Source organism: Bactrocera neohumeralis, chromosome 4 (genome assembly GCF_024586455.1).
Source record: "Bactrocera neohumeralis isolate Rockhampton chromosome 4, APGP_CSIRO_Bneo_wtdbg2-racon-allhic-juicebox.fasta_v2, whole genome shotgun sequence".
In the NCBI taxonomy this organism is placed as follows: domain Eukaryota; kingdom Metazoa; phylum Arthropoda; class Insecta; order Diptera; family Tephritidae; genus Bactrocera; species Bactrocera neohumeralis.
The window spans coordinates 19,280,540-19,296,765 of record NC_065921.1 but is presented as its reverse complement, the minus strand read 5'-3'; the positions used below and the strand labels follow the sequence as shown (position 1 = coordinate 19,296,765).

At 35.7% G+C, this 16,226-nt stretch overlaps 1 protein-coding gene across 9 annotated transcripts in view; it reads left to right on the top strand.

Moving 5' to 3' along the window:
- Nucleotides 1-1,310: 1,310 nt before the first annotated feature.
- The window catches only part of LOC126757347 (sodium/potassium-transporting ATPase subunit beta-1-interacting protein), a 265,042-nt gene continuing 250,126 nt past the window's right edge, over nt 1,311-16,226 (top strand). For 6 of the 9 annotated variants that reach the window (XR_007666727.1, XM_050471179.1, XM_050471183.1 and 3 more), the window contains exon 1: nt 1,311-3,553. Coding sequence is in view for 8 of the 9 variants with exons in the window: in XM_050471179.1 (XP_050327136.1) it covers nt 3,500-3,553 (54 nt within the window). In the remaining variant the exon portion in view is untranslated. The remainder of the gene's footprint in view (nt 3,554-16,226) is intronic. The other 3 variants (XM_050471177.1, XM_050471178.1, XM_050471176.1) reach the window with 3 other exon arrangements.

The window sequence follows — 16,226 nt, the reverse complement described above, 5'->3', positions numbered from 1 at the left end:
GGCCGATACTGCTGCAATTTAACGTTCCATATTCATACGATTTTCATCAATCGCCGCTGGCTTGTTGGCATAGACCATAGACTTGATGTAGCCTCAGAGGAAATAGTCTAACGGCGTTAAATAGCACGACCGAGGCGGGCAATTGACTGGGCCATTCAGCCAGAAATGAGCCTCATCGTTGTTGCTCACCCCAATTCACGATTCTGGTGGTTAAGCGGCTTCAGATATTGCGGCAATTTCATCTTGCAAAGAGGTAGGACAAGATCCTTTCGCGGACCTCACAAAGATGCACAACGCTTGAAAACGACGTGTGTTAGAGACTGATTTGGATCTTCCTCAATTGATGCATTAGCTGCAGCAATATTCTCTACTCGACGCACTTCCTTGTCTCACTGGCACGGGAACATTTTGTACTGTGCCTGTGAATTCAAACTTTTCCACTAGACTCTCAATTATGATCTGACAGGACTATTACGACGAATATAAATTGGACGTGGCGCTCTTAAAGTTGAGGCTACTGACACGAATTTCGGTAGTATTTTAATTTTTTAAACCCAAACAGTTTGAGATTGAAAATACAATTTTCATTTCACAAAAATCGGAATTAAAAATTGGAATTGAAATTGAAAATCTATTTTTAAGTACAAAATTATTGATTAATAAAAATCGCAACCCTGCTTTAAGCCATGCTACAAACAGTGTTTAAATTATTAACTCGGAATTTTCAGCAAGATGGCTTTAGACTAAATCGCTTAACAGCAAACTGTATATTTCATCTAACGGTTTTTTTTGCATCCTCTTTGCATACTCCATGTTCCAAATAACGGACTTTTTTCTCCACCATTTGAATTCAAATGCACTTATCATAGACAAAAACCTCAAAAAATCACTCAATTCACATTTGAAAACAAATATGCCTTCTTTTTCACTCACAATTATAATATGCAGATGTGCAACAAGTGGCTAGTAATAAAGAATATTGCCATATTTTTGCAATATATAGTTAATAAAATTTACATACATTCCTAAAACACCTTAAAGTGTCAACATCAATCATTTCCGCCTCCATAACAGCAATTTTAATATATAAAATAAACGATTTGCTACATTAAACATGCGCCATCACATTTATATACGCATAAAAAGTAATAAGCAACCAGCTGGCAGCCACTTCAAACACTTTTCACTCATTCGGAGCGAAAGAGACAACACTAGTGCGCCTCCTATTAGTTAATTGCTCAATGCTTGCGGCGGCCACTATAGCAAAGAAGCCATCATCAAACTAGTTTCAGTTTAGTTTTATCCGTTGGACGAGTAAGTGTGTAGTGAAAAGTAAAATTCGTGCATGATTCCCGATCGGTGCGCTAGTGTGTCGTCGTCGCCATACAGTGTCGCGTTCAGTGTGTTAGTAAACGAAATTTAGGCAGAAAACAGTTGGTTAAATGTGCAAAGTATGAAATTCATTTAGAATTAAGTCATTTCATAACAAACGAAACGAAATAATTGTATATTTCACGCGTAGGAAAAAATAACAGTACTTTGCGAAGTGCATTCGCCGCTAGTAAATGCAACGAAAGTGCATAGGCATTCGCAGTACAGCAACAAGAAGCAAAACAGCGAATGGACTCTTTTCGTGGTGTTTACTTTGTTGTTGTTCTTATTACGTGAATGCGTTGCGGTTTGAAGGTGTTTGCATGCGTTAAATGCGGGTCGCCTACTATTGTGTGTGCGAGTTTGCGTGTATTTGTGTTGAATTCGTTGATGTGTTTCTAGTTTGAGTCATACCTGCGGAAAAAGAAACAAATTCCAACGCAGCGCAAAGCAATTGTAAGCCAAGTGGTGAATGAGTGTGTGCAAAACAGAATTGTAGAATTAAAAGTAAATAAATTATTAAACAAATGGCAATTGGAAATAAAATAAAAATAAAAGAGTAGAGTGATGATGAATTAGTAAACACCGGAAATGATAAAAGTGTTGGAAAAAGTTGACAAACCGATCTCAGTACATACTAAGTGCTAATATATCTATGTATGTGTATGTGAGCATATGCAATTAGAAAGCAGTAACAAAGAAAGTCTAAAGAAATGCTTGCAACGATCTGCGCTATTGCTATTTATTTACCTTTGTTGACGTAGGTCAATAACTTATTGAGTTGTGTCGATGATATTGAAAAGCATAAGTAAGTTAAGTGTGCACTAAAAAACGTGAAGAAAAGTAAGAAATTAATTATTTGAGCTATTCAAACGTACAACAAACAAAACAATCAATTCAAGCAACAATAGAAGTAGAAGGTACGAACAAGATAAGCATAACAGCAGCGCAATAACAACAATTGTTACCGGACATTTCTAACCAGCACTAGGCAGAGAGGTGTAAAGTGAAGTCAGCATACGAAAAGTGGCATCAGCGGCAAACACAACGAGCTGTTTACACGCACACCTTTGCACATATTGCTACTTCCACTTTGTTCGCATTCTTGAATTTTTGCTGTCCGTTGCCAGCAAGTCGCATACATGAACTTGGTGCGACTGTGTGCCGGCAGAAAGCAGGTTTTCCTATAGTGGAAGGCAGGAAGATATGTAAAAAGTAATTACAAGCAATATACATACATATATATAGATGTATTAATGTGCATTTGCGCGTATGTGTAAATAAAAGAAGTGAGATCAAGTCGTAGATCAAAAAGGGTAACGAGTAGAGCGGTGACAGTTGCAAGAGAAAACGAATTGTGCAGAAAATTTCCAAGCCAATTAGTGTAAATGTTAAGAAAATATAAAATTAAATAAATACTAGTGCATTTTTCTGTAATTGCAGTGCGTTTTTTTCGAGTGTAAAGAGTGCAACATAATTAACCGGTAGTGTTTTACCGCAATCTTGTGCTTGCAAAGTTGTTCAACGACTTTGCAGTAGTTTTCGACAATTTTTAGTGAAATCGTGCTGTGCCACAATAAAAAGCGCACGACTTCAACGGAATTCAACGCAAAACCACTACAACACTTTTGTGCAACAGCAGCATTAACAACAACCAAGTTTATACAAAAAAAGACTACCAACGTAAAGCATTTGCCAAAAGTTCTGACTACGGCATCACCTACTTTTGGGCACTTCAATTCGAGTGCATAGCCAGCTGCACCTACGTTTGCAGGCCGGAAATGCCAGCGTGCTAAGTAACTTGTGAAAGTCGCCAACTCCTTTGTGCTTTGCTTCTGAGTGCTTGGGTGCATACATATACTAAATCCTTTCACATTGTGCCGACTTTTAGTGTTTTCTTGGAATATTGAGTCAGCCCTACATTTGTACGTCCCTAGCGTTGATTCATCTTAGCTGGGCAATAAATAAACGACATCTACAGAACGGAAGCTGCCGCACTTGCAACATTTGCAGTGGCATATTTCTTGACTGCTGACTTCGTTTTCCTGCGGGCAGTGGATAGCGCTTTTTAAGCTGTATATCCACATATCATTTTCTGTCCCCAACTTTTTAATGGAATAATTATGTCATGGGATCTTGTACGCGACGACACTTTATGCTGTCAACATGCTTGCTGCAAATGGTAAGTTTTCAGAAAAAATATTTACCAATGTACATATGTATGTGCAAATGAGCATATTTTTTCTAGGTCATTTTTAAAGAGCGTATATACATACGTATGTACATATGTATGTATGTTTTGTAATTAGCAACGAAATATCGGTTTAAGTGCTTTCAATGAGTTTTATGCAATAAGAATTATTAAGCGCGTATAAGAGTGAGTGGATAGCAGATGTGTGTATATAATTATTATAATTATACGTTTTCGGAAGGGCGATAATATGCTTTAATGAAAACAAAAGGTGTTAGATTTTGTTGTCCAAAGTTTAGATTCGATTAGAAATAATAATATTTGAAAAAATAATATTAATAATAATACTTTGTTCAAAATTTGATAAAGCGAAAGTGAAAAAAATCCTTCCTTATTCTTTTACCAAAATCTGTGAAATTGAAAACATATTTTTTAAATGCTAATAACTAATGCTATTAGAAAAATTAATTTTTTTTTTTTTATAAATAAATAATTAAAATCAAAAAACATTAAATTTGTCTGCGCAGAAATTATATTACACTTCACAAGTGGATTTCTCATGGCATAAAAGGGTATAAGATGTCTTTATCCTGTTTGTAACTCGTCAGTTTGTATGACAGCTATGTATATGCTATATTACTCCAATCGGAACAGTAGATTTGCAGATTACACCGTTGCCTTGGAAAATAATCCATATCAAATTTCGTGAAGTTATCTCAACAATAAAAAAATCACCTGGAAGTTCGAAAATCTTTGTATTAGGTATGTGGGAGCACGATTCATCCAATTTTTGACACACAGACATATCATTTTCAGGAAAATATTATCTCTGTACTTCAATTAAATATCTCCAAGATTTGAAATGTAGAAAATCTGAAAAACTGAGCCTCTCATATCACTACTTCTTCCAAGGCAGATTATTATATACATATACCATATACCAATAGTTCTAAGTTTGTGAGATTATGTGGACACCAAAATGATTAATTGAGGATCATTTTTATATATTTCAAAAAAATAAGTTAGTTAAATAAATATTTCCGGTAATTCCATTTACTTGTTATAAATATTTTTTTATTACTTGTGATGACGTAGATTCGCAGTTCCAGCGCGATATCCATTATCAGCTTATCGAATGGGAATTATATACACTGTTTTTTATACCCTGAACAGGGTGTATTAAGTTTGTCACGAAGTTTGTAACACCCAGAAAGAAGCGTCGGAGACCCTATAAAGTATATATATAAATGATCAGTATGTTGAGCTGAGTCGATTTAACCATGTCCGTCCGTCCGTCTGTTTGTATATATACGAACTAGTCCCTCAGTTTTTAAGATATCGTTTTGAAATTTTGCAAATGTCATTTTCTCTTCAAGAAGCTGCTCATTTGTCGAAACTGCCGATATCGGACCACTATAACATATAGCTGCCATACAAACTGAACGATCGGAATCAAGTTCTTGTATGGAAAACTTTCACATTTGACAATGTATCTTCACAAAAGTTGGCACAGGTTATTTTCTAGAGCAACAATGTAATCTCCGAAGAAATTGTTCAAATCGGCTTACTATTTACTATTTGGTATGGATTATTTTCTAAGGCAACAATATAATCTCCGAAAAAATTGTTCAGATCGGATTACTATAGCATATAGCTTCCATATAAACCGAACACATAGTTACTAAAAGAAAATTCACCTGTGAAGGGTATATTAGCTTCGGTGCAGCCGAAGTTTACGTTTTTTCTTGTTTTTATTACGTTTTATTTGTATTTATTTTTGCAAAAGTGAGTAGTAAAAATGAATGAAAAGGAAACAAGTTGAGAGCATTAACACCTTTAATTCAATTAGTGCAAATGAAAGTGATAAAAATAGGTCGCTAAATGGACAGGCAAACAGAAAAATGTGTAGTGCCTATAAAATTTGTTGTAATCGTGCTTTAATGCGTGCGTTTAAAGACTTGTTGTAAGCGTATTTAAGAATTTAATTTTTTTCCTGCTTCTCCTTGATCTTTGTGGCGCAATTTAAATGTTTAATGCAGCTATGAGCTTAAATAGTGGAGATTTAACGGTATATTGTCTTACTGCTTTTGTTGTGATGAAACTGCCGTAGGGACTAACGTAAAAAATATTTATTCCTGAAATATTTGTTATGGAGTTTCTCATCATTTGTCATCACTACCAAGTAAAGCTGCCCAAACTGGAATAAAACCTTCGTACCTCAAACCCTTTAACTTCCACACTCTTTAACAACATTTTCTGCACAGAATGCAAGAACATGCAGTGCCTGCAAATTTATTTTAGATTAAAAAAAATTTCGTATTCAAGTGTTGAAATGTTGAATTGCATAATCACTTTAAGATCGACAACACAACTTGCGGCATTGGCGAACGCTTTTCGTTGCAAAATTGCTGCCGTCAGATGAAAATGCTTAAAACCGAGATAAAACCAAAGTGGGGGAATACCATACATACACACATAAATGCCATATGCAGCACTAAAGGCACCCGTAGCTGCGCGGTAGCTTCCATATTGGAAGTATATCCAGCAAGTTGCTTGCCAACAACCGCAGGAACCCATAAGAAGACATGATTCTGCAGATAAATATACATAAGTACATGTATGTATGTGTATGCGGCAACTTTTACACAAATATGTAACGCTGACTTTCTATATATTGCATTATGGCTGCATGCTGCACGTGTGTGTCCGTTGCGCGTAATGCACAGTTGGCAAGCTGCTGCAGCGCCATAAAGGCAAGAAGCCACGCTACAACTGAGACTGAGAACCAACCAACGAAAATCCCAAGGAGATTTTCCAACAATCTTACATATGTTTGGATGTGTTGGATTGTTTCTGTCCTTGTTGTTGTTGTGCCATATGGCGTGTTGCGGCGGCTCCTACTTCAGTTGCTTGTTGCAATGGCTGGCGTTGGTATGGCAGTTGAAAATAATCGGTTATAAATTTTCCATAAGCAAGCTTTAAGGAGCGTCGTCAAGTACCATGTGTAGAAATGTGCTCGTTTGTGTCCTGTAGACATTTGTTGGATGCTCAAGACTGGTTTGAAGACGCGACAATTTGTAATAATCTACTGACATGACGATGAAGTGTTGTTAAAAAGTAGAAATATCAAAAATGTTAAGCAGATAATAGATAAATATTGATTTGGCTTAAGCGGTTACATGGGTTTCATCGGGTAAAAAACAGCCTTTTTCAACAATTTTTTTCTCATATAGAATATGAAATATTTTATTTTTTTCTCACATACACCATAAATAAAAAATAGAAAAAAATATAAATTCATCTAAAGTGAAAAAATACGTGTTTTAGTTAAAATCATAACTTAGAACTTGGACGAAGGAGAAAAGCTGAAAATTGGATTTTTAGCAGACATTTTTATAAAAAAAAAATGAAAATTTCAATGAAAATTTCGCGAAATTTTTTTCAAATAGTTGTAATCGAAAAAAAATCCTTCGTCCAAGTCCTTAAGATTGTATCTCAAAGATCTGTGTAAAAGTTCATGAAGATCGGTTGAGTAGTTTTCGAAAAAGCGCTTTTAAATTTTGTGTCAAAATTTTCAATGCGGTCTTCTGTGAAAGTTTGGTTTATTGGTTTTGGCCATTGGTAGGCAAAAATCCGGGTCAACTCTGATAACGCAGCACTGGATGTTGTGACACGTGTTCATTGCCACCCATTGAATCCCGCTCATTTAGCCCCTCCCTCAATGTGGTCCGACCCTGCCGTAACAGCACCTTTTCTGGCTCTCGCGTTAGATGATTTCAATGAACATTTACTCGTGCATTGCGAACTAGACAAGCTACAACTACAAAAATAGACAAAGACTACAACAAAAACACCACCAATAGGTCCACCTGGACCTATTACTGTCGGGGAAGTTCATATTAGTCAGATCCATGTGTGGTTATGGAGGTCGGTTTCTGGATCTGTCACTGAGTCAGACTGATATCTGAATTAAAATTACAGCAACTAACTCACTAACTGTAAATTTTTAACACAAAATATAAATAAATAAATATTTTATAAATAAGACTGATCTTAATTAGAAAAAAATTTCTTCACTTTTTTATTCCTCATCGCCTATCGGATTTCATCCTTATTGGTACTAGTACGAAACTAGAAAAAATTGTTGCAGCGATAAAGTTTGATAATGCGTACCACTTTTGGTACTCAACTGTACTGAATGCAACCAGCTTAGAATGTGTGCCTCTCTCTGCAGGGTATATGCGTGTGTATCGCGTTTGGGAAATGCAAGCGGCGGCTGTGGATATTGAATTGCTTGGGCGACCTTCGGGGATTGCGCCTCCCTGCAATTTATTGCATTTGTGAAACCAGTAAAAAAATTAATGTGCTTTAGTGCATTTGTTGTTGCTCAATGCACGCAAAATATGGAAATTATATATATGTACATATATACATATATACAAACATGTAAATTTGTGCAAATTTTGCATTTTAGCTGCGAAAATATAGAAAGTGAATTTGCAGGTTTAGCAGAGATTACTCTTAAGCAAGCACTACAGATAATTGCAGATCTGCAAATCTGCCAAATTATGGCGAAATTTGCTTCTAACACCCGACCGTTATTATCAGTGGAAATTTCACATAAATAAAATTGCAAAATTTGCATGCGAAATTTATGTTTTACTTTCTACGAAGCACGCAGCGCAAAATAAAAGCATTTTTTTCGTATTCTACTCTTACTTCGCTTTGTGTCCACTCAATGGCTGGCAATAGTGAAAGCCGCATAATCGTTCGATCGCCAGCAAATTGCTGAAACCGGCCAAGCAAAGCGAAGCAAAACGAGATAAAAACGCTGAAGAGTGGCCGAGGCGCTAGTAAAAGCAAAAGCAAACGAGTTAATAAATTATAAATAAAAATAAGTGCAATAAAAATCAAAAATCATACTCGTTGCATGTTTTGTTGTTGCTGTTTTGCATAAAAACATCAACTAAGCGACGCTGCAGCGCTGACAATGCAACGCACGGCAAAAATTAAACAAAATTCAGTGGCAGCAGCAGCAACAACAACATGCTGCAAATGTGGTTGCAACAGTTAGGCAGCCAAACCGGCGTGTCTGCATGTGGCAACACATGTCGCTCACTCGTTTTCTTGCCGCTTGACAGTTTTTGCGCTGTGGTGTCTTTTGTTGCCGATTTTTAATGTATTTTTGCAGACGTTCTTTTATTAGAAAAAATGTATACCCAGAACGCTCAAATTTTGCACACATACTTTACTCTCCAAGAGGTTGCTTATTTGTAGGAATTGCCGATATCGGACTACTATAGCATATAGCTGCCATACAAACTGTTCAGGCAAAATTAAGTTATTGTATAAATAACTTTTTTATTTGACAAGGTGTCTTTACCAAATTCGACGCAGATTAGTATTAAGGCCAACGCTACAGTCTCGGGTAAAATTGTATAGTTCGCAGCACTGTGGCATATAGCTGCCATACAAATTGGCCGCTCAAAATCAAGCCCTTGTATGGAAAACTTTTTTATTTCGCAAGTTATCTTCACAAAATTCCGCCAAGAGTGTTTCCTAAAGTATTTCTACAATCTCCGATAAAATTGTTCAGATCGGACCAATATAGCATATAGCTGCCATACAAAGTGATCGATCAAAATAAAGTTCTTCCATGGAAAACTTTTTTATTTCGCAAGTTATCTGCACAAAATTTGGCGTAGCATATTTTTCAAGGCAACGGTACAATCTCCGAAGAAATTATTCAGATCGGAGCACTATAGCATATAGCTGTCATACAAACTGGCTGATAAAAATCATGTTAAAGACATTTTTTATACACTTTTTTGCCATAAAAAATGCACTTGTGAAGGGTATAATAGTTTCGGTGCAGTTATATCTTCTTTTTATTCATAAATATAGATATGTGTGTATGCTTGCATGTATTCTATGCTTTGTTGCTGACTTTGCCTGCCCTGCGGCAGTTGATAATGCGCGCTATTCGCTTGCTTTTTATGTTTTGGCGGATCAATAGATGCACTCACACATACATAGATATGCACAGTATGTATGTATGTACATTTGTATGTATATGGCGCTGGCTGCCAACAAACTGCCTGCTGCTGCAGCAATTTCTGCTGATGCGCCTGACGAGCAACTTGATGTTGTCTTCAATTTGATTTCATTTTGTTGTTGTTGTTGTTGTAGTTAATATAGCGCTTCACTGCGCTACTGCCGTTTTTGTCATCGATGCTGGAACTGTATTTTTTCGTTGTTGTTGTTGTCACGGCTGTAACGTTGTTGTAGTTGCTGCCACTGCTGTGGTTTTTGTAGTTGTTGTCACTACTTTAATTTCTGTTGTTGTTGTTGCTACATCTGCAGTTTTTGTTGTTTCTGCTTCTGCAGCTTATGATGGACCTCATTTCGCCCAAGCGTTGCAATTCAGTGGCTCTCAACTCTGGCCACAACTCGCAGTATTTTAGTGGCTGCTAAGCGAGTTGTGCTGTTACTTTTATTGCAAAAAAATACAAAAACAACAACAAGCAGCTAATTTTGTTGCGCGCTTTCTATATATAATATTTCAACTACATGGGGGCCAAGTGCAATTCGCTTGCAACTCATTGCTGCTGCTGATTGTCTGCACTGCTGCTACTTGCAACAGTAAATTTGCTGCGGTTGACAACTGAAATGTCGCGTTTCACGTGCTTTGTGTGTCAGCAAGTCGAGCGGCTGATCGAAAGCTGGCGGCTGAGTTGCACCTAATGTGTGGAAATGCAAAATGAACTCACTTGTTTGGTTTTATATTGAGTTTTATTTAAATTTCTTCATGCATATTTCACACTTCTATTTTTTACATGTATGTATGTATGCATCTTTATAAATCTGTTTGTATTTTTTGACTAGCTGTCGTACAGAATCTATTCAACTTAGGTTTAAATTTTGCGAATTTTCAAATAGTGTCTTATGTTTTTTTTATCAGATGGCAACGCCATAAACTCAATTTAGTTGAAATTCTCGCTAAATAAGCCTCTCTTGAAGTCCATACTGATTCTTTGTTACTTTTGATTATTTATAAAATCGATAAGGGTGGCAACCCTGTAAAATTGGTGCTTAAAATCAATTCTTAAAAACATATGCACTTTTATAACTCACTGTATTGAAAATTTTCTGTTTAAAAGCCATTATTATGGCATCTCGATATACCATCTGGAAAATTTGACCCGGATGATTTAAAATCAGATGGCAACGCCATAAACTTAATTTAGTTGAAATTCTCGCTAAATAAGCCTCTCTTGAAGTCCATACTGATTCTTTGTGACTTTTGATTATTTATAAAATCGATAAGGGTGGCAACGCTGTAAAATTGGTGCTTAAATTCAACTTTCAGAAATATACATATGCATTTTTATACCTCACTGTACTAAAAATTTTCTGTTTGAAAACTATTATCAAACCATTTTTACTTAGATTAAGGTGGCACTGCCATATACCATTTGACAAATTTGACTCGGCCTAGCAAAAAAAAAAAACAATTTTGACGTATTTTAATACAAAATTCCGGCCTTCTCCGTGCATGAAACCTAAAAAAAAACTTCTATTAGAAGATATTGTCTCCACAATGTCTTACGGTCGAAAGAAAGTCTAGTATTGGCATTATGAAGGCGTTAAAAAAAAGCAGAATGGCCGGTGAAAATTCGATTTTTGAAAAAAAATCTTCTTCTTTACTGGGGCAGACCGCCTACGCGGTTACATCCGAGTTTACAACAACGTGCCGGTCGTTCTTCCTTTTTCATTCCCAATCTTGAGGCAGCTTTTGGTACGTCAGTTTACATAGCCGTATTAGCTTGGCGGGGATCCCTCATCCGAGGCTTTTGCGGGTTCCAAACCCAACTCATTTGCCTTTAACTGAAGCAAATTCGAAAATTCCTGTTCTGAGACAAAATCGTTTAAAGATAAACTAATGGAAATTGTCGATATCGATTTAAAATTTGGTAGGTTATTTTTGAAGGTATACCCTATCGAAATGTGAAAAAATATATTTTTTTTGTAAATATCACATTAAGTGTGTATCTTAAATATTGTTTCTTGACTTATACTATCGTAGTTTAAAGCAAGAAAATTGAAATATTCATACTTCAAGGTCAAACATAACGATGGAAAACCAAGACAAGCCCATTGGCTACTCCTAATGAACACTTGTCAAAAGCTATTTATGTGACAGGCACAACACCTTCTCAGTTCCGTTCGACTCAAGAGAGCATGCGATACCACATTAAGTTGGTACAATAGCTTGTGATTTTATCTTCATTTCTTATACTAGTTGCATGTTCGATTCGCTTGCTCTCCAAGATTTGGCGATTCGATTCATGGAATGAACAAACAAGTTATTACTTTTGGCAGAATGGTGCTTGGCTCATCTCATTTCATCATTCTAATTGTAACTTCATTCTATTTTGGCCTGGTACTTTGTTCACAATTAAATTTTGGATTATTTGATTTGACTTACCACATACATTTTAACTATTGTATATTATATAATTTGCGTCTGTATGTATTTGCAAAATTAATTTAATGTGTCTTTATATAGTCAAAATGATGTTCAGCACCCTAGAATGGCGAGTAATCATCAGCAATGTGTCACTAAAGTGCTCTACATCAATTAATTAATTAACTAAATTGTTCATTAATTGGCAATAGAGCAAAAGTTCACTGCGCTTGACATTCAATTTAAACGCGCCCACATGTGTGGGATTATATATTAAATATACATGGACTTATATGGAAATGTGTATATGTATATGCGTACATACATATATAAAGGCTATAAAACCAAAACTACAATTTTCATAAAAATACAAACTAGAAATTATTATTTTTTACATTTTGCTTGAATGACATCTATAAATTATTAATTTAATTTATTTAGTAATAAAATATATACACTCGAAAAAAATATAATAAAAAAGTAGAGAAAACGTCAGTTTCAGCTATACCGAAGCTCTGATACCCTTCATAGGCGCATTTCTTATAGCGTAACAGGGTGTAAAAAGTTATTTGTCTTGATTTTGATCAGTCACTTTGCATGACAGCTATATGTTCTAGTGTTCCGATCTGAACAATTTTTTCGGAGACTGTACCTTTGCCTCAAATAATAATCCATGCCGAATTTCGTGAAGATATCTTTTAAAATAAATGAGATTTCCATATAAGAACTTGATATTGATCGTTCAGTTTGTATGACACCCACATGCTACAGTGGTCCAATATCGGCGGTACCGACAAATGTACATTTTCTTGAAGACAAAAGCACGTGTTCAAAATTTCAGCACGATATCTCAAATATCAGGGTATAAAAATATACTTATGTATATATAACCATTATGACTATAAAGAAAATCAAGTTAACTCGCTTCTCCATCGTCATTACGTAGGTTGCTATATATATTTCTGGTCTAATAATGTAAATAGGCATATTTATCAACGAAAATTGTTTTTTTTTTTTTTTTTTTTTTTTATTTTTTTTTTTGTCGATTGCTGTTTTGTTTGGGCTCATACGCATAGATCCATGATTCGTCACCTGTGACGATCTTATAAACGTCTTTTGAAGCACCGCGATCGTATTTTTTCAGCATTTCTTTACACCAATCCACACGAGCCTTTTTTTGAGCGATTGTCAAATTGTGCGGCATCCAACGAGAACAAACCTTTTTACGGCCAGGTGTTCATGCAATATTGAATGTATGCTGGTGGGAGAAATGCCTAGGCATGCCTCTATCTGAAGGTATGTTACATGACGGTCTTGCATTATCAGTTCACTTACGGCATCGATGTTTTCTGGCACAACGGCTGTTTTTGGACGACCTTCACGGAATTCGTCTTTGAGCGAGCGTCGGCCACGATTGAATTCATTGTACCAGTTTTTCACAGTGCTATAGGATGGTGCTTCATAGCCATACAAAGATTTTAGTTCATCGATGCAGTCTTGTCGTGATAATCCACGTCGAAAGTTGTGAAAAATGATCGCACGAAAATGTTCACGAGTTAATTCCATTTTTTGGCCGAGATGAATTTTTTAATTCCCTGTAAATAAAACAATTCACGATTAAATGACAAAACGTTCTGAGTGATGTTATGATAAAAAATGTCAAACTTTCCAATGGAAATGTCAGATTGCACCTGGCAACACTTAGTGTTGCCCTAGGCCAGAATATATATAGCAGCCCTCGTATATGTCCGAAAATGTATTTCTATACAATTTTATACGCATTTAGGCAATGTTAACGTCATCATTGTAATCATTTGTATTCAACTGTCAGCTGTCATATTTCGCGCTTTTAGTTTTATTATGTTTATGGTTTCTGATTTTGGCCCGCAGTCACCAGTTTTTGTCGAAATAATTTGCTTGTTATGCTAATTTCGATTATTTAATATATTCATATAAGCATGTTGCTACAAATAAAAGAGTAAAATAATTATATATATGTATACATATATAGGTATTTGTTTTTGTCTAAAACAATAAACTTATGCGTGCTGATAACTTTACGATAAGGCCACTCGTCATGAATTTCTGCGATAAGCAGAATATACTTGGAACGCTGCTCAGTAGCTGTTTGCTTAAATAATTAAACACATGTATGTAACTACGTTTGTATGTACTTATATTTAAATTTAATATTATTTCTATTAATCAGCCATCGTTGGCTTATCGTTATCATTAACGAAATTTGGGGAGAAGATATGAATGCTTTTGTTCGGTTGTTCATTGAATTTCATTTTGAAATTTTATTTTAAGATATGTACTAATATGAGCAAAACAGAGTAAGACTTCGTTCATAATTTTATAATTCTTAATTTATTCTTCAAAATCTATGTTGTCCCCCACGAAGTAATTCTCCTTGGTTACAATACACTTGTGCCAACGGTTTTCCCAATCCTCGAAACAGTTGTTTCCGCGTCGTAAGCATAGATCCAATACTCATCGCCAGTAATAATACGTTTCATGGCATCCTGGTAGTCGGAAAGCATTGTTTCACAGACGTTAACGCGACGCAGTTTTTCGAAAAAATTAAGTGATTTTGGAACCAATTCACTTCACTTTTCTTAGGCCCAAATAATCTTTCAAAATGGTTTTTACTAATCTTTTCGATATTCTAACGATGCTAGTAAGATCTCTGACTGTTAATTGTCGATTCTCCAGCACCAATTCGCTTATTTTATTGATCATCAGTTGATGTTGGTGGCCGTCCTGTGCCTGGGTTCAACGGGTTCTCGACCCTCTTTCAATAATTTGTATCAATTAAAAACACTTGCTCACTACAAATAATTATCACCGAAGGCCTTTTCCAAAATTATGAACGTTTTGGCACCAGAAATTTGTTTCCAAACAGCAAATTTAATGGAACTTCTTTGTTGAATAATTTCATTCATCGTAAAAATCGCCGAATGCACTTTATGTGTCCAAAGATTTTCGATTGGGTTTAGGTCCGGGCTGCATGAAGGGCCGTCTAATAGAGTCACCATTTTTTTCTAAAACCATTGCTTTGTACCACGCGCAGTATGTTTCGGGTTGAAAATCGCTTGCTGGTAAATCCACGTTACGGGCATATTGTGATCAGCATATTGTAACATTACGTTGTCCATAATTGACATGTGTTTGAACTGATCCTTATGACATGGCACCCCAAATCATTATACAGCCGCCACCATGTTTTAAAGTGTATTTGAGGTCCAACTCCTTGCATCGACGCTTGCAGACATACGTTTTTCCACCTGAAGAAACCCTATTTAGCTTGCTTTCATCAGAAAATAAAACTATTTTTCACTCTTTTAGTGTCCAATGCCGATATTTCTTTGCAAACTCTAAGCGGTTACTTCGATTGTGTTCAGAAAGTTATGGCTTCTTCTTTGAAACTCTTCCAAAGAGTCCTGCCTCACGTAAACATTTTTGTACAGATGGAAAATTTGTGTTTTCTCCGAAAACCGCAACTCGAGTTTGATTTGCCGTCTTATGGGAATCTCCTTATGTCTCGCGAATAATTAACTGGTCCTCGCGAAGAGTCGATTTCCGACCTCTATTCTTTCTTGGAACTTGTTTTGTCGCTTTATTCTGTTACACTGTCTCCGTAGGATTTCCCATCTCTGTGCATATGCACGATAACAGCCCTACTGTCCTCATCGCAAGACTTGCGCTCACCCATTTTTTTAAATTATTTAATTACTTAATTGTAATCTATTTCAAAAAAAAATATAAATATATAGTTTTCTTCGCCTTGAAAATCGCTGGCTGGATTCCCGTTTAGATCCAACTCTTTCCGCATATTTCAATATTTGATATTAGACGATTCTAGTGATGGTTAATTCTAGTGATTTGATCTCAAATTTTGAGTAACGAAGATTCGCATTCAAACGATAAAATTTATCTATTGAACACTGCTAACTTGCCAATTGGTGGTCTAAACCTTGTGGCATTGAAATTGATATCTGTTCTCAAGTGCCTAGCATCCAGAATACTTCACTTTTTGTATTGAAAATTCTGGCAAGCAGATGTCTGTCTCTCATTCATAATTTTTGGAATATTTCTGCCGCAAAAGTGTGTGAATGCTATGTTGCCAATGAAATAGCAAACCGGAAATGACGGATTTCTCTTTTTCAAAATGATTTTTTGTGTCACATTTTTTCG